The sequence below is a fragment of the Dendrobates tinctorius genome, unplaced genomic scaffold (assembly GCF_039654945.1).
Source record: "Dendrobates tinctorius isolate UK_male_01 unplaced genomic scaffold, ASM3965494v1 ptg000107l, whole genome shotgun sequence".
Taxonomy (NCBI): domain Eukaryota; kingdom Metazoa; phylum Chordata; class Amphibia; order Anura; family Dendrobatidae; genus Dendrobates; species Dendrobates tinctorius.
This window is the reverse complement of record NW_027361775.1, coordinates 20790863-20806089: the sequence shown is the minus strand read 5'-3', so window position 1 is coordinate 20806089 and position 15227 is coordinate 20790863. Positions and strand designations below refer to the sequence as shown.

Genomic DNA, 15227 nt, shown 5'->3' with positions numbered 1-15227 from the left:
GCCAAACACGGAGACATGTCCGTTTTAACACGGACACTCGGCCCGCAACATGTGCCACACACGTGCACACGGAAAACTGTTCACACAGTCCACCGTGCTCACGGACGGCCGCCGGGAAGAAGCTGCTACTGTAAGCGCTGTTCCCGGCCTCTGGTGCTGACCGCGGCTGACATTCTGCTCTCCTGCTTTGCCAGCAGGAGAGAAGAATGAATGAAAACCCGACGTGGGGTCCCCCTCATTTTCTTAACCAACCAGATGAAACTTACCTGTCCGGCGCTCAGTCACGTCCCATGGCGTAAATCCATCTCAGTGGTTAATATATTTACAGTTGGACCGCTGCTAACACAGCCGCTCCCGACTGTAAATGACTGGGGAATGAATGGAGCAGAGCGCACTCAGTGATGAGCGGTGACGTCACCGCTAGTTACTGAGCAGTCAGTTAAAGTCGGGAGCGGCTGTATTAGCAGCGCTCCAACTGTAAATATATTAACCCCCGAGATGGATTTATGCCGTGGGATGTGACTGAGTGCCGGACAGGTAATGTATAGATTTGTTTTATTATTTTCAACTTTTTTTCAGAAGAACAAGGGCTTCGCTAAGGAATTACCAGTGTAATAAAGATTATAAAAATGTGTGTGTTGTATTCTTTCATTAATATAATTTATTCTTATTGTGTGAGTGTGTTTATTTAACCCTTTCTTTACTGTAGGATTAGTAATGGATCGGTGTCTTATTGACACCTCTCCATTACTAATCCGGGCTTAATGTCACCTTATAATAGAAAGGTGCCATTAACCCCTTTATTACCCCACTTGCCACTGCTACAGGGCAAGTGAGAAGAATCGGGCAAAGCTCCAGATTAGGCGCATCTAATAGATGCGCCTTTTCTGGGCAGCTGGGGGCTGCTGTTTTTAGGCTAGGGGGGCCAAGATCAATGGCCCCTTACGAGCCTGAGAATATCAGCCCACAGCAGTCAGCTTTAGTCAGGTTGGTTGTCAAATATAGGGTGGACCCCACGCCGTTTTTTTAAATTATTTATTTAAATAATTAAAAAAACAGCGTGGGGACCCCTCTATGCTTCACAACCAACCTGGCTGAAGTTGACAGCTGAGGGATGCAGCCCCAAGCTGTAAGTTTCGTCTGGTTGGTTATGAAAATGAGGGGAACCCCATGTAGCATTTTCATTCATTCTGCTCTCCTGCCGGCAGAGCAGGAGAGCAGAATCACAGCCATGGTCAGCACCAGCCGCTGGGAACAGCGCTTACAGTAGCGCTTCTTCCCGGTGCTGTCCGTGTGGTCCTGATGCGGCACACGTATGCCACACGGAGGTACCACGTGTCCACACGGACACGGATAGCTCTGGTACCGGTTTTTCCGGTACCGGAATTATCTGGACGTGTGAAACTGCCCTAATAATGCAGAGCAGCCTAAAGACACGCCCACAGAGAATTATGTGAGCCACGCCCCCTTGGCAAGACAGAAAACATTAGTACTAAATAATAAGGCACATCTCTTTGAGAGTATGGTAGATTGGAAAAAAATGGAATATTCAGGGGAACGGTGGGAACAAACTAAGATCAAAAACTGATCACTTTTTACCTGATGATAGGACGACTTGTGGAGACTTCCAAAATAGGGCATTTGGACAGTGGTTGAAAATAGGGCATTTGGACAGTGGTTGACCTGCGTGGACGGCCCCTTTAATTATCAGCCCTAATGTGCAATGTGACCACTAACCATCCTTCTTCTTGATTCATAATTAACATTTTCTTAAATTCTTTTTTTATCATTTGCTTCTGATGTATGCGCCATCTAGCCCTTACCTTTCCACCATGGTAGTCGTTTGTCAGATCATGCAAAATGTTTCTCTTACTCTTCCTTCGAGGTTTAGTCTCCAAGGTCACCGATGTCACTATACTCATAATACCAGCAACTTGGAGCTGCAAACAGACAATTATGCATTATGACAAGTGCTACTTGTAATTAGAAACCAGAGACATTGGCATTAATGTGAAGAAACAAATTCCATTATAAGTCTTTGAAATACCCATAGACATACTAGAAATCATACCTGATATTCCAGCGTTCCATTTTCATGCAGTGTGATGGTTGCTGAGCCCACTGATCCAGTCTTTGTAGGGCTTAAAGCATCCCCTCCTGCCATTACACTCTGCAGTGCTATGTTATAAGATGATATGTGTTAGATTTTAAAGCTAACATTTAGAAACAATGTAAATATAAATATTAATACATAAAAAAGTAAACCTCTTAATTTACATTATGAACCTGTTTAGTGGTTTTCCTCCAAACACATTAGTCCTAGCTAAGATTCAGATATTTCTTTCACAACTGTAATATTTATACATTTTTTCTATTTGGGAGAACATAAAAAACCTCAATATGGGTATGTTAACACGTTGCGTGTTTGCTGCATTTTTTGCTGCTTTTTAATGCAAAATTTCAGCTTCACTTTACAGCACCAGCAGAGATTTCAAAAATCTCATGCATTTTGTGCTGTGCTTGGTTTTTGTAGAATGGAGCATTTCACTTCTTTCAGCCTTTTTCAGCATTTTTGACTTATTGAAAATAATGAGTGGTGAAAAAACGCTGAAAAACGCAGGCATCAGATTTAGGTGCGGTTTTTGTGACAAAACCTTATGAAGTATGATTTTTTTTTCACTAAACTTTACCAGCATGCACAAGAGACAAATGTAGCAGGACAAAAACGAAGCCAAAAAAACGCAAGAAAAGCCAAGCAAAACCTGTTTTTTCCCTGCAGTTTCTTTACTGCAGGTTTTGCTGCAGAAAAAAAAACGCCACTTGTGCACATAGCCTAATATGTGATAAATACTTACTGTCACATGACTTTCTGACAGTTATAGGGCCTGAAATACGCTGCACATGTCTTCCCTCTGTCTGTAATGCAATTGACAGTTCTCCCTGGGCAAGCCATTGCATTTCACGACTGGAGAGGTCTGGCAAAACCTCGGCAAAGTCTGGTTCCTAAAATGGGCAAAGCAAATATTAAAGGTAATTTGCCATCCAACACGTTTTTATTTCAACAATTGTATTTAAGTATTAATGTTTTATTTTATTTTATTTAATGGACTAAGCTATGAAAAATGATTACGGTATCAAAGTTTTGTTATTTTGATCATGATCTGAGTGGGAGCAGCCACATAATATATGATTACATGTACAGCACACCGTATCACACATGATAGGATTAGATACATGGTTCAGCATACAGTATCACACATACAGTAGGGAAAAAAGTATTTAGTCAGCCACCAATTGTGCAAGTTCTCCCACTAAAAAAGATGAGAGAGACCTGTAATTGACATTATAGGTAGACCACAACTATGAGAGTCAAAATGAGATCCAAATCCAGAAAATCACCTTATCTGATTTGGCAAGTTTTATTTTGCAAATTATGGTGGAAAATAAGTATTTGGTCACTTAAAAACATGTAAGATTTCTGGCTCTCACAGACCTGCAACTTCTTCTTTAAGACGCTCCTCTGTCCTCCACTCATTACCTGTAGTAATGGCATCTGTTTGAACTTGTTATCAGTATAAAAGACACCTGTCCACAACCTTAAACAGTCACACTCCAAACTCCACTATGGTACAGACCAAAGTTGTCGAAGGACACCAGAAACAAAATTGTAGCCCTGCACCAGGCTGGGAAGACTAAATCTGCAATAGGCAAACAGCTTGGTGTGATGAAATCAACTATGGGAGCAATAATAAGAAAATGGAAGACATACAAGACCACTGATAATCTCCCTCGATCTGGGGCTCCACGCAAGATCTCACCCCGTGGGGTCAAAATTATTACAAGAACAATGAGTGAAAATCCCAGAACCACACGGGGGGACCTAGTGAATGACCTGCACAGAGCTAGGATCACTGTAACAAAGGCTACCATCAGTAACACACTACGCCGCCAGAGACTCAGATCCTGCAGTGCCAAACATGTCCCCCTGCTTAAGTCAGTACATGCTCGTCTGAAGTTGCTAGAGAGCATTTGGATTATCCAGAATAGTATTGGGAGAATGTCATATGGTCTGATGAAACCAAAGTAGAACTGTTTGGTAGAAACAAAACTCGTCGTGTTTGGAGGAGACAGAATGCTGAGTTGCATCCAAAGAACACCATACCTACTGTGAAGCATGAGGGTGGCAACATCATGCTTTCCGGCTGTTTCTCTGCAAAGGGACCAGGACTTATGATCCATGTACATGAAAGAATGAATGGGGCCATGTATCGTGAGATTTTGAGTGCAAACCTCGTTCCATCAGCAAGGGCATTGAAGATAAAACATGGATGGGTCTTTCAGCATGATAATGATCCCGAGTACACTGCCAGGGCAATGAAGGAATGGCTTTGTAAGAAGCATATGAAGGTCCTGGAGTGGTCTAGCCAGTCTCCAGATATCAACCCCATAGAATACCTTTGGAGGGATTTGAAAGTCAGAGATGCCCAGTGACAGGCTCAAAACATCACTGCTTTAGAGGAGACCTGCATGGAGGAATGGGACAACTTTGTGAAGACTTACAGAAAACGTTTGACCTCTGTCATTGCCAACAAAGGATATATAACAAATTATTGAGATGAACTTTTGTTAATGACCAAATACTTATTTTCCACCATAATTTGCAAAATAAATCTTGCCAAATCAGACAAGGTGATTTTCTGGATTTGTTTTCTCATTTTGACTCTCTCATAGTTGTGGTCTACCTATGATGTCAATAACAGGCCTCTCTCATCTTTTTAAGTGGGAGAACTTGCACAATTGGTGGCTGACTAAATACTTTTTTCCCCACTGTAACAGAATTAGATATATGGCTAAGCAGACTGTCTCACAAGTCATACATAGCTCAGCGGACTGTATCACACATGACAGGATTAGATGCATGGCTCCGCAGTCAACTACTGTGATCTGAGTGGGAGCAGCCACAATAATATAACTGCTCTGCTCAGATCACAGTAAATACTGGCGAGCACAATTCTGGGCACCAAGCCCTGGTGCCTGGACTTTGCTCACTGGTAATTACAGATATTTCAGTGAAGCAGTTATGTTTTTGCAGATGCGCTACTCAGATCACTATAATTATTGGTGAGCATGGGTCCGCACACAAGGGCTGCAACAGGGACTTTCTCTAGAGGTAAGTACATGTCACTAGATGAAATCACTGTGGCCGCTCTTGTGCTTGGACTCATGATCACGTCTCATTACTGTGATCTGAGTAGAACAGCTACAATTACATGACGGCTATGCTCAGATCAATCACTAGCCAGCGCGTATTGCTAGGATACAAAAGAATGTAATGCCGACCGCCACCTACAGCTGTGAACCAGAGCATGCCCAGTTCACTGCTGATATGGTCGCAGAATAGGAGATATGGTCAGAGGTCGACAACAGTCTCCTATGGCCTGGAGCTGTGTGTAAAGCCCCCTTCACACATAGTGAGATCGCTAGCAATATCGCTAAAGCGTCACCGATTTTGTGGCGCAATAGCGATATCGGTAGCGATCTCGCTACGTGTGACACTCACCTCCGACCCGAGTCCCCGCAGGATATCGCGCGCGAAAATGGGATGGTCCATTTCTCGTCGTTGGCTTCCTGCTGGCGCCGATGAGCGACTCCATGGACACGGGCGGAAGACGTCACCCTCGCTGCGTGTGACAGGTAAGTATCGACCGCCGACCGCTGCTGCATCGCTAGTGAGATCTGCATGTTTGGCAGCTCACTAGCGACCATTTAGCGATGCACCAGCATCCTGACCAGGTCGTATCGTTGTCGGGATCGCTGGTGCATCGCTAAATGTAAAGGGGCCTTAAGTCTTGGGCTTTTACACTTACACAACAACAAATAAAAATGTCAGCCCCCAGCAGCTCAGTTAAAAAATTATAAAAATTTTATTCACTAATAAATATAAAAAAAAATTGTTACTCATTCCCTTTAAGTTTAGATAAAGGTATTATATAGACATATGCTGATCAAATAAAAAAAAAGGCCAGTGCACTGACCAATGTACAGTAATTCAATTGGGTTGTCCAGATGAGATTTCTCACACTGCCTGAGTGTCAATTTGAAAAAAAAAATCACAACATGCACTATTCTCTTCCACATTGTGGATGGGACTCATTGGATCAGCTGATTTTTATGGATACAGTGTCATAATTAACATAGGAAACTGAATTTTATCATACATGTTTAAATTGTTGATGCATAACTATGGAAGTCGCATATGAATGTCTCATGGACATGAAATTTGGACACACGGATGGTACATGTATGACAGTATGGATTAAAATCATCTGAGTTTTCTGGATGAAATTCGTTCCGAATTTCATCCAGAAAAGTCAGATGATTTTCATCCATACTGTCATACATGTACCATCCGTGTGTCCAAATTTCATGTCCATGTGACATCCATGTGGCATCCATCGTTATGCATCAACTATTTAATCATGCATGATAAAATTCAGTTTCCTATGTTAATTCGGATGATTTTTCATACGCTCGTTTGACCTCGGCCTACAGTAAATAAAAACAGAAATATAATAATCATACAAGCCAAGTATAAAGCCTGCAAGCCGTGGTTTATATTATGCATATATGATATATACTTAAATTATACACCATCAGTCATAAAAATTGCATATGACTCACCTGTTCTGTGATATTAGCATAGAGCTCTCGTATAACATGATTCTGATGAATAATTTGCACAGTTATTGGAATATTTTCTGTAATGGAAAAAAACATGACTCTTAATGGCAATCCATCTTCTCATTTCCAAAGTCCCCCCCACCTAACATTAATAGTTTAATCACACTATTCCAACGTGTATGAAAAATATTAGCATAAGTCATCATTAACTCCATCAGTTTTATGACAGCACAGCTTTATCTTTGTGGAGCTTTTGCTAAAGCAACAAGAAGAATTTCAGCTTTGACTGGAGGACTCTTTACACCGAGTGCATTTTCCTGACTCTTGTAGAATAAATAATAGTTTCACTCCACTAAAATCGAATATTTTGAAGTTGTGCTGATTTCTAAGGATCTTACCTCGTTCTCCTCCTTGTAGACCTCTGAGCATTAGAATAAAGTGCAGATTGTCATCCACATCACTAAGTGTTAGCATAGCAAGACCTCGTTCACCTGATTCCTCTGGGGAGTCCGGTATCAGAAGGGCATTAAAAGACTCTGTAAGATAAAAAGTCATGTTAATTTAAATGTTATTATTTTCCGCTTTCACGTCTTTGTTCCAGAAAATCCATTTCAGCTGTTAAAATCAGTATTTTACTTTTTCTGTTTTTCTGAAAATGAATAATAGCTAATCACCTGAAAACAGAGCCCTGTGACGAATAATCTTGCCAGAAATTTCAGGTTCAGAAAGCGTTGTTGTCATTAGGGAAACAAGGATGTGTCCCAAGCGCAGAAGTTGCAGAGAAGTACGGGGAATTGACCTCCATATTCCACAGATCTGGTTAAAATAAATCTTGTTACTAAAGTGAAACCAGGTAGCTCAGAGAATTAAAGGAGTTGTTCACTACTCGAACAACCCCTTCTCCATCACTATGTTTCCCCCAAGTAAAATAATAACTAGTGATGAGCGAGTATACTTGTTGGTCGGGTTTCCCCGAGCATGCTAGGGTGATCGAGTATTTGGAAGTGCTTGGAGATTTAGTTTCTGTTGCCGCTGCTGCATGATTTGCGGCTGCTTGATAGCCTGAATACATGTGGAGATTGCCTGTTTGTTAGGGAATTCCCACATGTATTCAGGCTGTCAAGTAGCCACAAATCATACAGCGGCCGTAACAGAAACTAAATCTCCGAGTCCGAGCACTTCCAAATACCCGGAAATCACCCGAGCATGCTCGGGACAACCCGAGCAACGAGCATACTCGCTCATCACTAATAATAACACTTATACTCACCTCCAGTGCCAATGCTGTTTCAGCGATTTCGGTGTATGCCTCTCCTGGGGCTCATGTGACATCCCTCCGGCCAATCAGCAGACTTTCCACTCTTCCTTCCTTCAGACAAATCAGACAATTGGAGGAAGTGAGATAGCAATCGCTGATCTCACTTGCTCTGTATATCAGTTACGTCCCAGGGAGAGTGAAAAATTTGCTGATTGGCCAGAAGGATGTCACGCGAGCCCCAGGAGAGGCATACGCCGAAACCGCTGGAACAGCATTGGCACTGGAGGTGCGTATAGGTGTTATTATTTTACTTGGGGCGAAACAGTGATTGAGAAGGGATTGTCCGAGTAGTGGACAGCCCCTTTAAATTAGATATAAGCTTATTTACTTACTGTGTCGCTTGGAGGGTATCCTATCCTGTGCACGGGATGCTCAAACAGCACATTACCATCCGAATCAGAGAAACGAACACGGGAAAGACTATCAAGCCTACAGGCAAAGCAATTTAAAAATATAAAATAAAATAATGGGATGTTTCATCTAAATTATATTACCTTTTAATTAGTAACAAAATGATATAACAGGAGATAAGCAAAACTTTCTGCTGTCAGCACAGATTCAATCCAATTTTGACACTTCTGGTTACAGTATGGGTGCTAGCGCTGCCAAAAACCACAGTCATATCAAAGGGGCTGTCAGAAAGAATCTTCCCAGCAAACAGCTTTACATTATGCAGACAGTGTATTATGGCTTTCTTGCTTACAGACACAATCTTTGTAAAAATAAGAGCAGAAAACGCATCAAGAATATATTGGATAGTATGACATCTGACATGAAAGTGATGAAAAGTAATAATATAAAAATAGAAGAATATGTAAGATAATTACACCAAGACATACCCTTTATAGTTGATAGAAAAGAGTACATTGGAACGCTGTACGTTAAATTTAGCCTTAGCAAGACCACTGGTAACTGGGGGCCACACACGACTGGAAGCAGTCAAAAATGCCACATACTCTGTCAAAATAAACACAGGCATGACTATGACACTATCCGTAATAGCCAAGTACAACTGAAAAAATAGCTTAGCATTGTATACAGTGGTATGTAAAAGTTTGGGCAACCTTGGTTAAAATTAGTGTTATTGTGAATAGTTAATCAATTAGAAGACGAAATGATCTCTAAAAGGGCTAAAGTTAAAGATGACACATTCACTTTGTATTTTAGGGAAATAAAATATATTGTCATTTTGTACATTTTAAAAATTACAAAAAGGAAAATGGACCGGTGCAAAAGTTTGAGCACCCTGCATGGTTAGTACCTAGCAACACCCCCTTTTGCAAGTATCACAGTTTATAAACTCTTTTCGTAGTCAGTCAAGAGTCTTTCAATTCTTGTTTGAGGGATTTTCATCCATTCTTCCTTGGAAAATTCTTCCTGTTCTGTGATATTCCTGGGTCGTCTTGCAGGCACTGCTCTTCTGAGGTCTAGCCACAGATTTTCAATAATGTTCAGATCAGAGGACTGTGAGGGCCATTGTAAAACCTTCAGCTTGCGCCTTTTGAGGTAGTCTATTGTGGATTTTAAAGTGTGTTTAAGATCATTATACATTTATAGAAGCCATCCTCTTTTCTACTTCAGCATTTTTACAGATGGTGTTATGTTAACATCAAGAATTTGTTGATATTTCATTGCATCCATTCTTCCCTCTACACATGAAATGTTCCCCTTGCCATTGGCTGCAACACAACCCCAAAGCATGATTCATCCACCCCTATGCTTAATGGTTGGTGAGATGTTCTTTTCCTGTAATTCTATGCCCTTTTTTCTCCACACATACCTTTGATCATTGTGGGCAAAGAGTTCTATTTTAACCTCATCGGTCCAAAGGACTTGTTTCCAAAACGCATCAGCCTTGTTTAGATGTTCTTTTGCATACTTCTGATGCTGAATATTACCGTTAGGATCCAGAACAGGTTTTCTTCTGATTACTCTTCTATGAAGGTTATATTTCTTTAGGTGTCTCTGAACAGTAGGACAATGTACCATAACTCCAGAGTCTGCTAAATCTTTCTGAAAGTCTTTTGCAGCCAAGCAGTGGTTCTGATTTGCCTCTCTAGCAATCCTACTATCAGCTCTCACTGAAATTTTGCTTGGTCTTCCAGACCTTATCTTAGCCTCCACTGTTCCTTTTAACTGCCATTTCTTAATTACATTTTGAACTGAGGAAAGGACAACTTGAAAATGCTTTACTATCTTCTTATTGTCTACTTCTATTTTCTGGGCCTCTACTATTTTCATTTTCAGAGTGCTAGGCAGCCGCTTAGAAGAACCCATGGCTGCAGTTTTTTGGCATATGGTTATAGGAGGCTGGGGTTTTTACAAAATTTGCATCTCCTGGCCTTTCCTAACGATGATAGTGAACAAGCCATAACCCTAACAAGCTAATTAAGGTCTGAAACTTTGGTCAAAGTTATCTAAGCACACAAATCTCCAAGGGTGCCCAAGCTTTTGCATGCACCCATTTTACTTTTTATAATTTTTAAAATGTTAAAAATGAAAACATATATATGTATTTTTTTGCCCAAAATACAAAGTAAATGTGTCATCTTTAACTTTAGATCTTTTAGAGATAATTTCATCTTCAGCTTGCTTAACTGTTCACAATAACAGTAATTCTGACCTCAATGGCCAAACTTGTACATGCCACTGTAAATGGAAATCTGAAGAAGACAGTGGATTTAGGTGTTGCATACTGATCTGCCAAAATAGTATTAATTCCATATATATTAAAATATGCAAAGTATTAAAGGGGGTGTCCACTACTAGAAAAACCCCTTCTCAATTTGAATGTTTGACCCGTTAAAATAAAAACACCTATACTCACTGCGTGCCAGCACCAATCCAGCGATGTCGGCGCTCATATTCCTGGGATTCATAAGCGGTTGTTACGTCACGTAAGCACTGAGCCCAATCAGCACCAATGTCACTGATCCCGCCTTCAAACTTACAAGTAATCAAGAGGGAGTGAGCGGCCAGCCGCAGCTCTGACTTACTCTTGATTACTTAAATGTCAGAAGGCAGGGACAGTGATGCCAGAGCTGATTGGGTACAGGGCTCGCTCATGTGAAATGACATAACCTCACGTCAGCCCCAAGATAGCGAGTGCCATCTCCACTGGAATGGTGCCGGCTTGGCGGGTGAGTATAGGTGTTTTTATTTTAACGGGGAAAACATTCAGATTGAGAAGGGGTTTTCCTACTAGTCGGCAATGCCTTTAAGAGAAAATAACACCAATAGAAAAATTACAACACGAAATAAGAATTGTTTGCTCAAAAAAGCAGAGAAAGAGTTAATATCGGGGATCTGAGCTTTATTCACAAACCATTGTGCACATTTGGCTCCGGTCCCGAGGCCACACACCATTTCTTAATGAGCTAAAGCTGTATTAAATATGTATTCAACAGCACTTTGATGGCTGTTATATTTATTTATTTATTTATATATATATATATATATATATATATATATATATATATATATGCCATGACCTTGTGTTCCTATATGTCTCCTTATCTATGCTGTAATTACCTGAGCGGCTGTCTTCCACACCGACATCATCAGAGCTTAGGTAGGAACGATCATTATATAGTTCATCTTCTTTTTCTTGGAAATACTCAAACTCGTCAAACATAAATTCAGATTTTTTCAGAGGGGGAGAGGGCGGAAGAGCTGCATAAAAACAGGAAAATAAAGTTAACGCTGAAAAAAAAAGGTTGCATAAGTTGGCAAGAAAAAGACTAGTGCATAGTTCAGTAGAGAAACATGGATCATGTAGGAATGTAGGAGACTGTGACAGAATTAGGTAGTTGTAAAGAGAACAAAATAAATTTTTGAAAAGTCTTACATGTCTTACTTTTCGGGCAAACCCGACAGCACTGCCCAGGGATTTCTATGGGATTAGCACAGGTGGGTGTAGGGCATTGATTCTTAATGCTCTTACAGCTGATCTTCCCATAATCTTTTGTCCAACGGTTTCGATGCTTGAAAAGAAACAAAAAGCCAGAGATTCATAGGAGGAACTATTGTAGTCTCAAGACACAGACCCAGATACAGAGGAGACCAAAGGGTACCATCAGAAAGAGAAGTGACATAGAGTTGTCTTCTTGCCCTAGAGCAGGTCTCTGTTGAAAGCCTTCCAGCACGCCATCTTTAACCAGGAGATAATAGGGTTATAATGACTGACTAACTCTTCCTATTACCTCTCACTAATCACCACAAAGGAAGCCTTCTACTACACAATACAAAGACTTTCTCTTAACACATTTCTGCGCGCTCCTATTGTCCTCCTAATTAATTATGCATCTAGTAATCATCAATCACTGCATGGCCGGACCATTCTTTACTACCTTCTGAATAGTCAGCCTTTATACTTTACCGAAAGACTATTTACTGTGCATTCTTACACTACCGGTAGCTACATGCACACATATGTTCATCTATTACATCTGCCGCATGTACCACCTTCTTTCAACCTGCAAGTTATTTGATTTTTATTATTTGTCTCCATGCTCCCAAAGTTTTTGCCATTGTAACCTTCCAAGATATCTCCCCAGCAAATCAGTCCTTACCGCTTCACAACGGCATACTACACAGTGGGCTACCCCAAACGGTTTCCCCAGGTCTGGGTGCCAGGTATGTTCGAGGGGGTACGTTTTACCTCCAAGACGACAGCCTAAATGGATAAAATACATGAAGAAGTGAACACAGTGAGTAAATATTTACATCAATAAGTAACAAAGGGGAGATATGGTTGTTACTTACATACTATACATCGAATGTAGCCTGCCTTCTCTTACTCCTGGAATATAACGTACTACTTGGTTGGATGCTCTGTGTGTCCACTGATTCCTGGCAGGGGTTGCGCGTGTCTTAGAAGAGTCAGGCGCTGCCTCTGAGGGTCCGCAACCAAACAAAATGCAGCTCCAACTTCAAACCCACAAGCACCTTATGCTACCCATTGCATGGCCATGCTGAGCCACAGGAAAGTCGCTGTGCACATGCACAAACAGCAGATAGTATGGATGCTCAAAACTACAAGCATATGACCGAATACAGTGCTTTAGTGAGATCGAATATCCCAAAAAGCCACCAATATCTGCCAGGTAGACATTTTTAGAAGCATCAGACCTGTAGATACACAGTCTATGGATTGCACAGGTCCCAATAAGCTGGGTCCAGGAGGTTCTGGTGAGACTTGTAGTTCCACAACGTCTGGGATATGCGTTGAACTGGATCATGCAGATCACAGAAGACATACAGGCGCTGCCTGTAGTCATATAGCACTGTAACATCATGTGGAATTTAAGGGGAAAATGTGACACAAAGTGCAGGACCCCGAATATACGACTGGGACATGACTGAATGAAGTTCTGGCAGCTGAAGAGCTCTGTGTAATGGGGCTGAGTTACATAAACATTCCCTCATAGCAACTAATAAGCAATGCTATTCCCTTACATTTACTGTGACACAACATTCCCGAGTCTCCTCAGTGCATCCATAGAAGGGTAAAATAATGATAAGGCCACATTCACATGTTCAACATTGGGTCAGTATTTTACCTCAGTATTTGGAAGCCAAAATCAAGACTGAACCATCGAAGGAAAAGTATAATAGAAACACGTCAGCACTTCTGCATTTCTCACCCACTCCTGATTTTGGCTTATAAATACTGAGGTAAAATACTGACCAAATCCTGAACGTGTAAACACAGACTAATAGCAACAACCCTGCCGCAACCTCTCCTCAGCACACAATTCGCCACAATTACTAATTAACACATGGAATGGAGTAGAATTTGTCCTTTATCTCATTTGTGGTGTCCGCTTTGTGCATCGGAGGAGGTACCCGTAAGGCTCACCTGCAGCCCTATGTAAACCACATCTAATACATTGCAATAACAGGAACAGTTCTTCAGATGACAAACTTAGCTCTGCTGCATGTGTAAGCCCGTAGGCTGGACTATACACGGAGGTGAATAATCAATGTCTCAGTGCCCGTGTGGACCTGCTGTGCCACTCTCAGCTTATATACTGTATATACTGTACCTCATATGTAGAGTGCCATGGAATAAATGGCGCTATAAAAATAATAAATAATAATAATAGCATGATAAGGATTGGCAGCGCCACTCACCCAGCTGTGCCTTTGAAGGAAGAGGATCCTGTTCAGGCTTGATGGGCAGAATAACTTTACGCCGTGAAGCCTCAGCAGCCAGTATCCACAGAGTGAGCAGCCGCAGGAGGTGGGCACAGAATACCTCCATGATAACAGCAGGCAGCGGAGTTGCCCCTTGAAGAAGTTCGGTACCCTGCTCCCTTTCTTTTCCGTGTTGTCACCAATGTGGAGGACACTTGTGCCCCAGCCCTGTGCCAGCACCCCCGTCCCAGAGGGCACAGTTAGGTCTAGCTGCTGCGGTACCTTCTGATAGCTGAGAGGGTCAAGAGCTGGATTTATAGGGGAGGACACAGCTAGCAAACAAAGCCCCCTGCCCGCCCCGGCCCCCTTTGCAATCTTGCTGAAGTATATTGCACTCACTCTGAGAGTTGATGAGTCGCTCAGCAGGGTCTCAGCCTGAGGAAAGTGTCTGTTAACAACCCTGAATAGCCCAGCGGGGACTCCAGGCTCCCCCCCAAGCCGCCACACTCAGACAGAGCATCCTGACTCAGCCTGGACCCACCCAGGAGTGAGGGAAGAGGATGAGCCCACAGAGGAGAGACACACAGGGTGCCCACCAGCCACAAATTCCACTGTACTGTTAGGACCTGGCCAGAAAAGTTTTTTTTAAGGTGTTTGTGAATTTTTTAGAAGTTGAAGAAACTTATTCACCTTATCTTGATGGTAGTTTCATTGTTCTAAGTGAATGCAGCTAATGTCTTCTCTTCAGAATTATGGGCTGTAGACATGCATCACTTATAATCGTAGCCATTTATTATGGTTTTCCAATGTGTCCGTAAAAAATATCGTCTGCCTGTGATTTTTTTGGTGAGCTGTTCAGAAAAAATAAAAAGTCAAGTTGGCAACCCTGCCACAAGTATGGGGAGACATATGGAGTGTGGTCATCGTAATATATGGACCCATTATACACCTGCCAGGGAGAAGGACAAGAGGCTCTGAAATGATGGACCCGTGATACATTATACACAGGACATCTCCACAGCAGACTCATGGTTACCGATCCATTCTTTTTATTAATATAGTATAGTACACTTTCTGTAGCACTATACAT

The 15227-nt window shown here is 41.7% G+C and overlaps 1 protein-coding gene across 1 annotated transcript in view; it reads right to left on the bottom strand.

The window, feature by feature from the left end:
• CHRD (chordin) overlaps positions 1-14641 on the bottom strand; it is a 47191-nt gene extending 32550 nt beyond the window's left edge. Inside the window, exons 1-12 of the mRNA XM_073589222.1 lie at positions 14135-14641; positions 12571-12674; positions 11847-11982; positions 11531-11671; positions 8839-8956; positions 8332-8428; positions 7356-7497; positions 7080-7217; positions 6682-6758; positions 2856-3003; positions 2072-2178; positions 1824-1940 (exon numbers count right to left, since the gene is read on the bottom strand). Coding sequence (XP_073445323.1) covers positions 1824-1940; positions 2072-2178; positions 2856-3003; positions 6682-6758; positions 7080-7217; positions 7356-7497; positions 8332-8428; positions 8839-8956; positions 11531-11671; positions 11847-11982; positions 12571-12674; positions 14135-14264 — 1455 coding nt within the window. The 5' untranslated portion in view covers positions 14265-14641. The remainder of the gene's footprint in view (positions 1-1823; positions 1941-2071; positions 2179-2855; positions 3004-6681; positions 6759-7079; positions 7218-7355; positions 7498-8331; positions 8429-8838; positions 8957-11530; positions 11672-11846; positions 11983-12570; positions 12675-14134) is intronic.
• Positions 14642-15227: the final 586 nt, after the last annotated feature.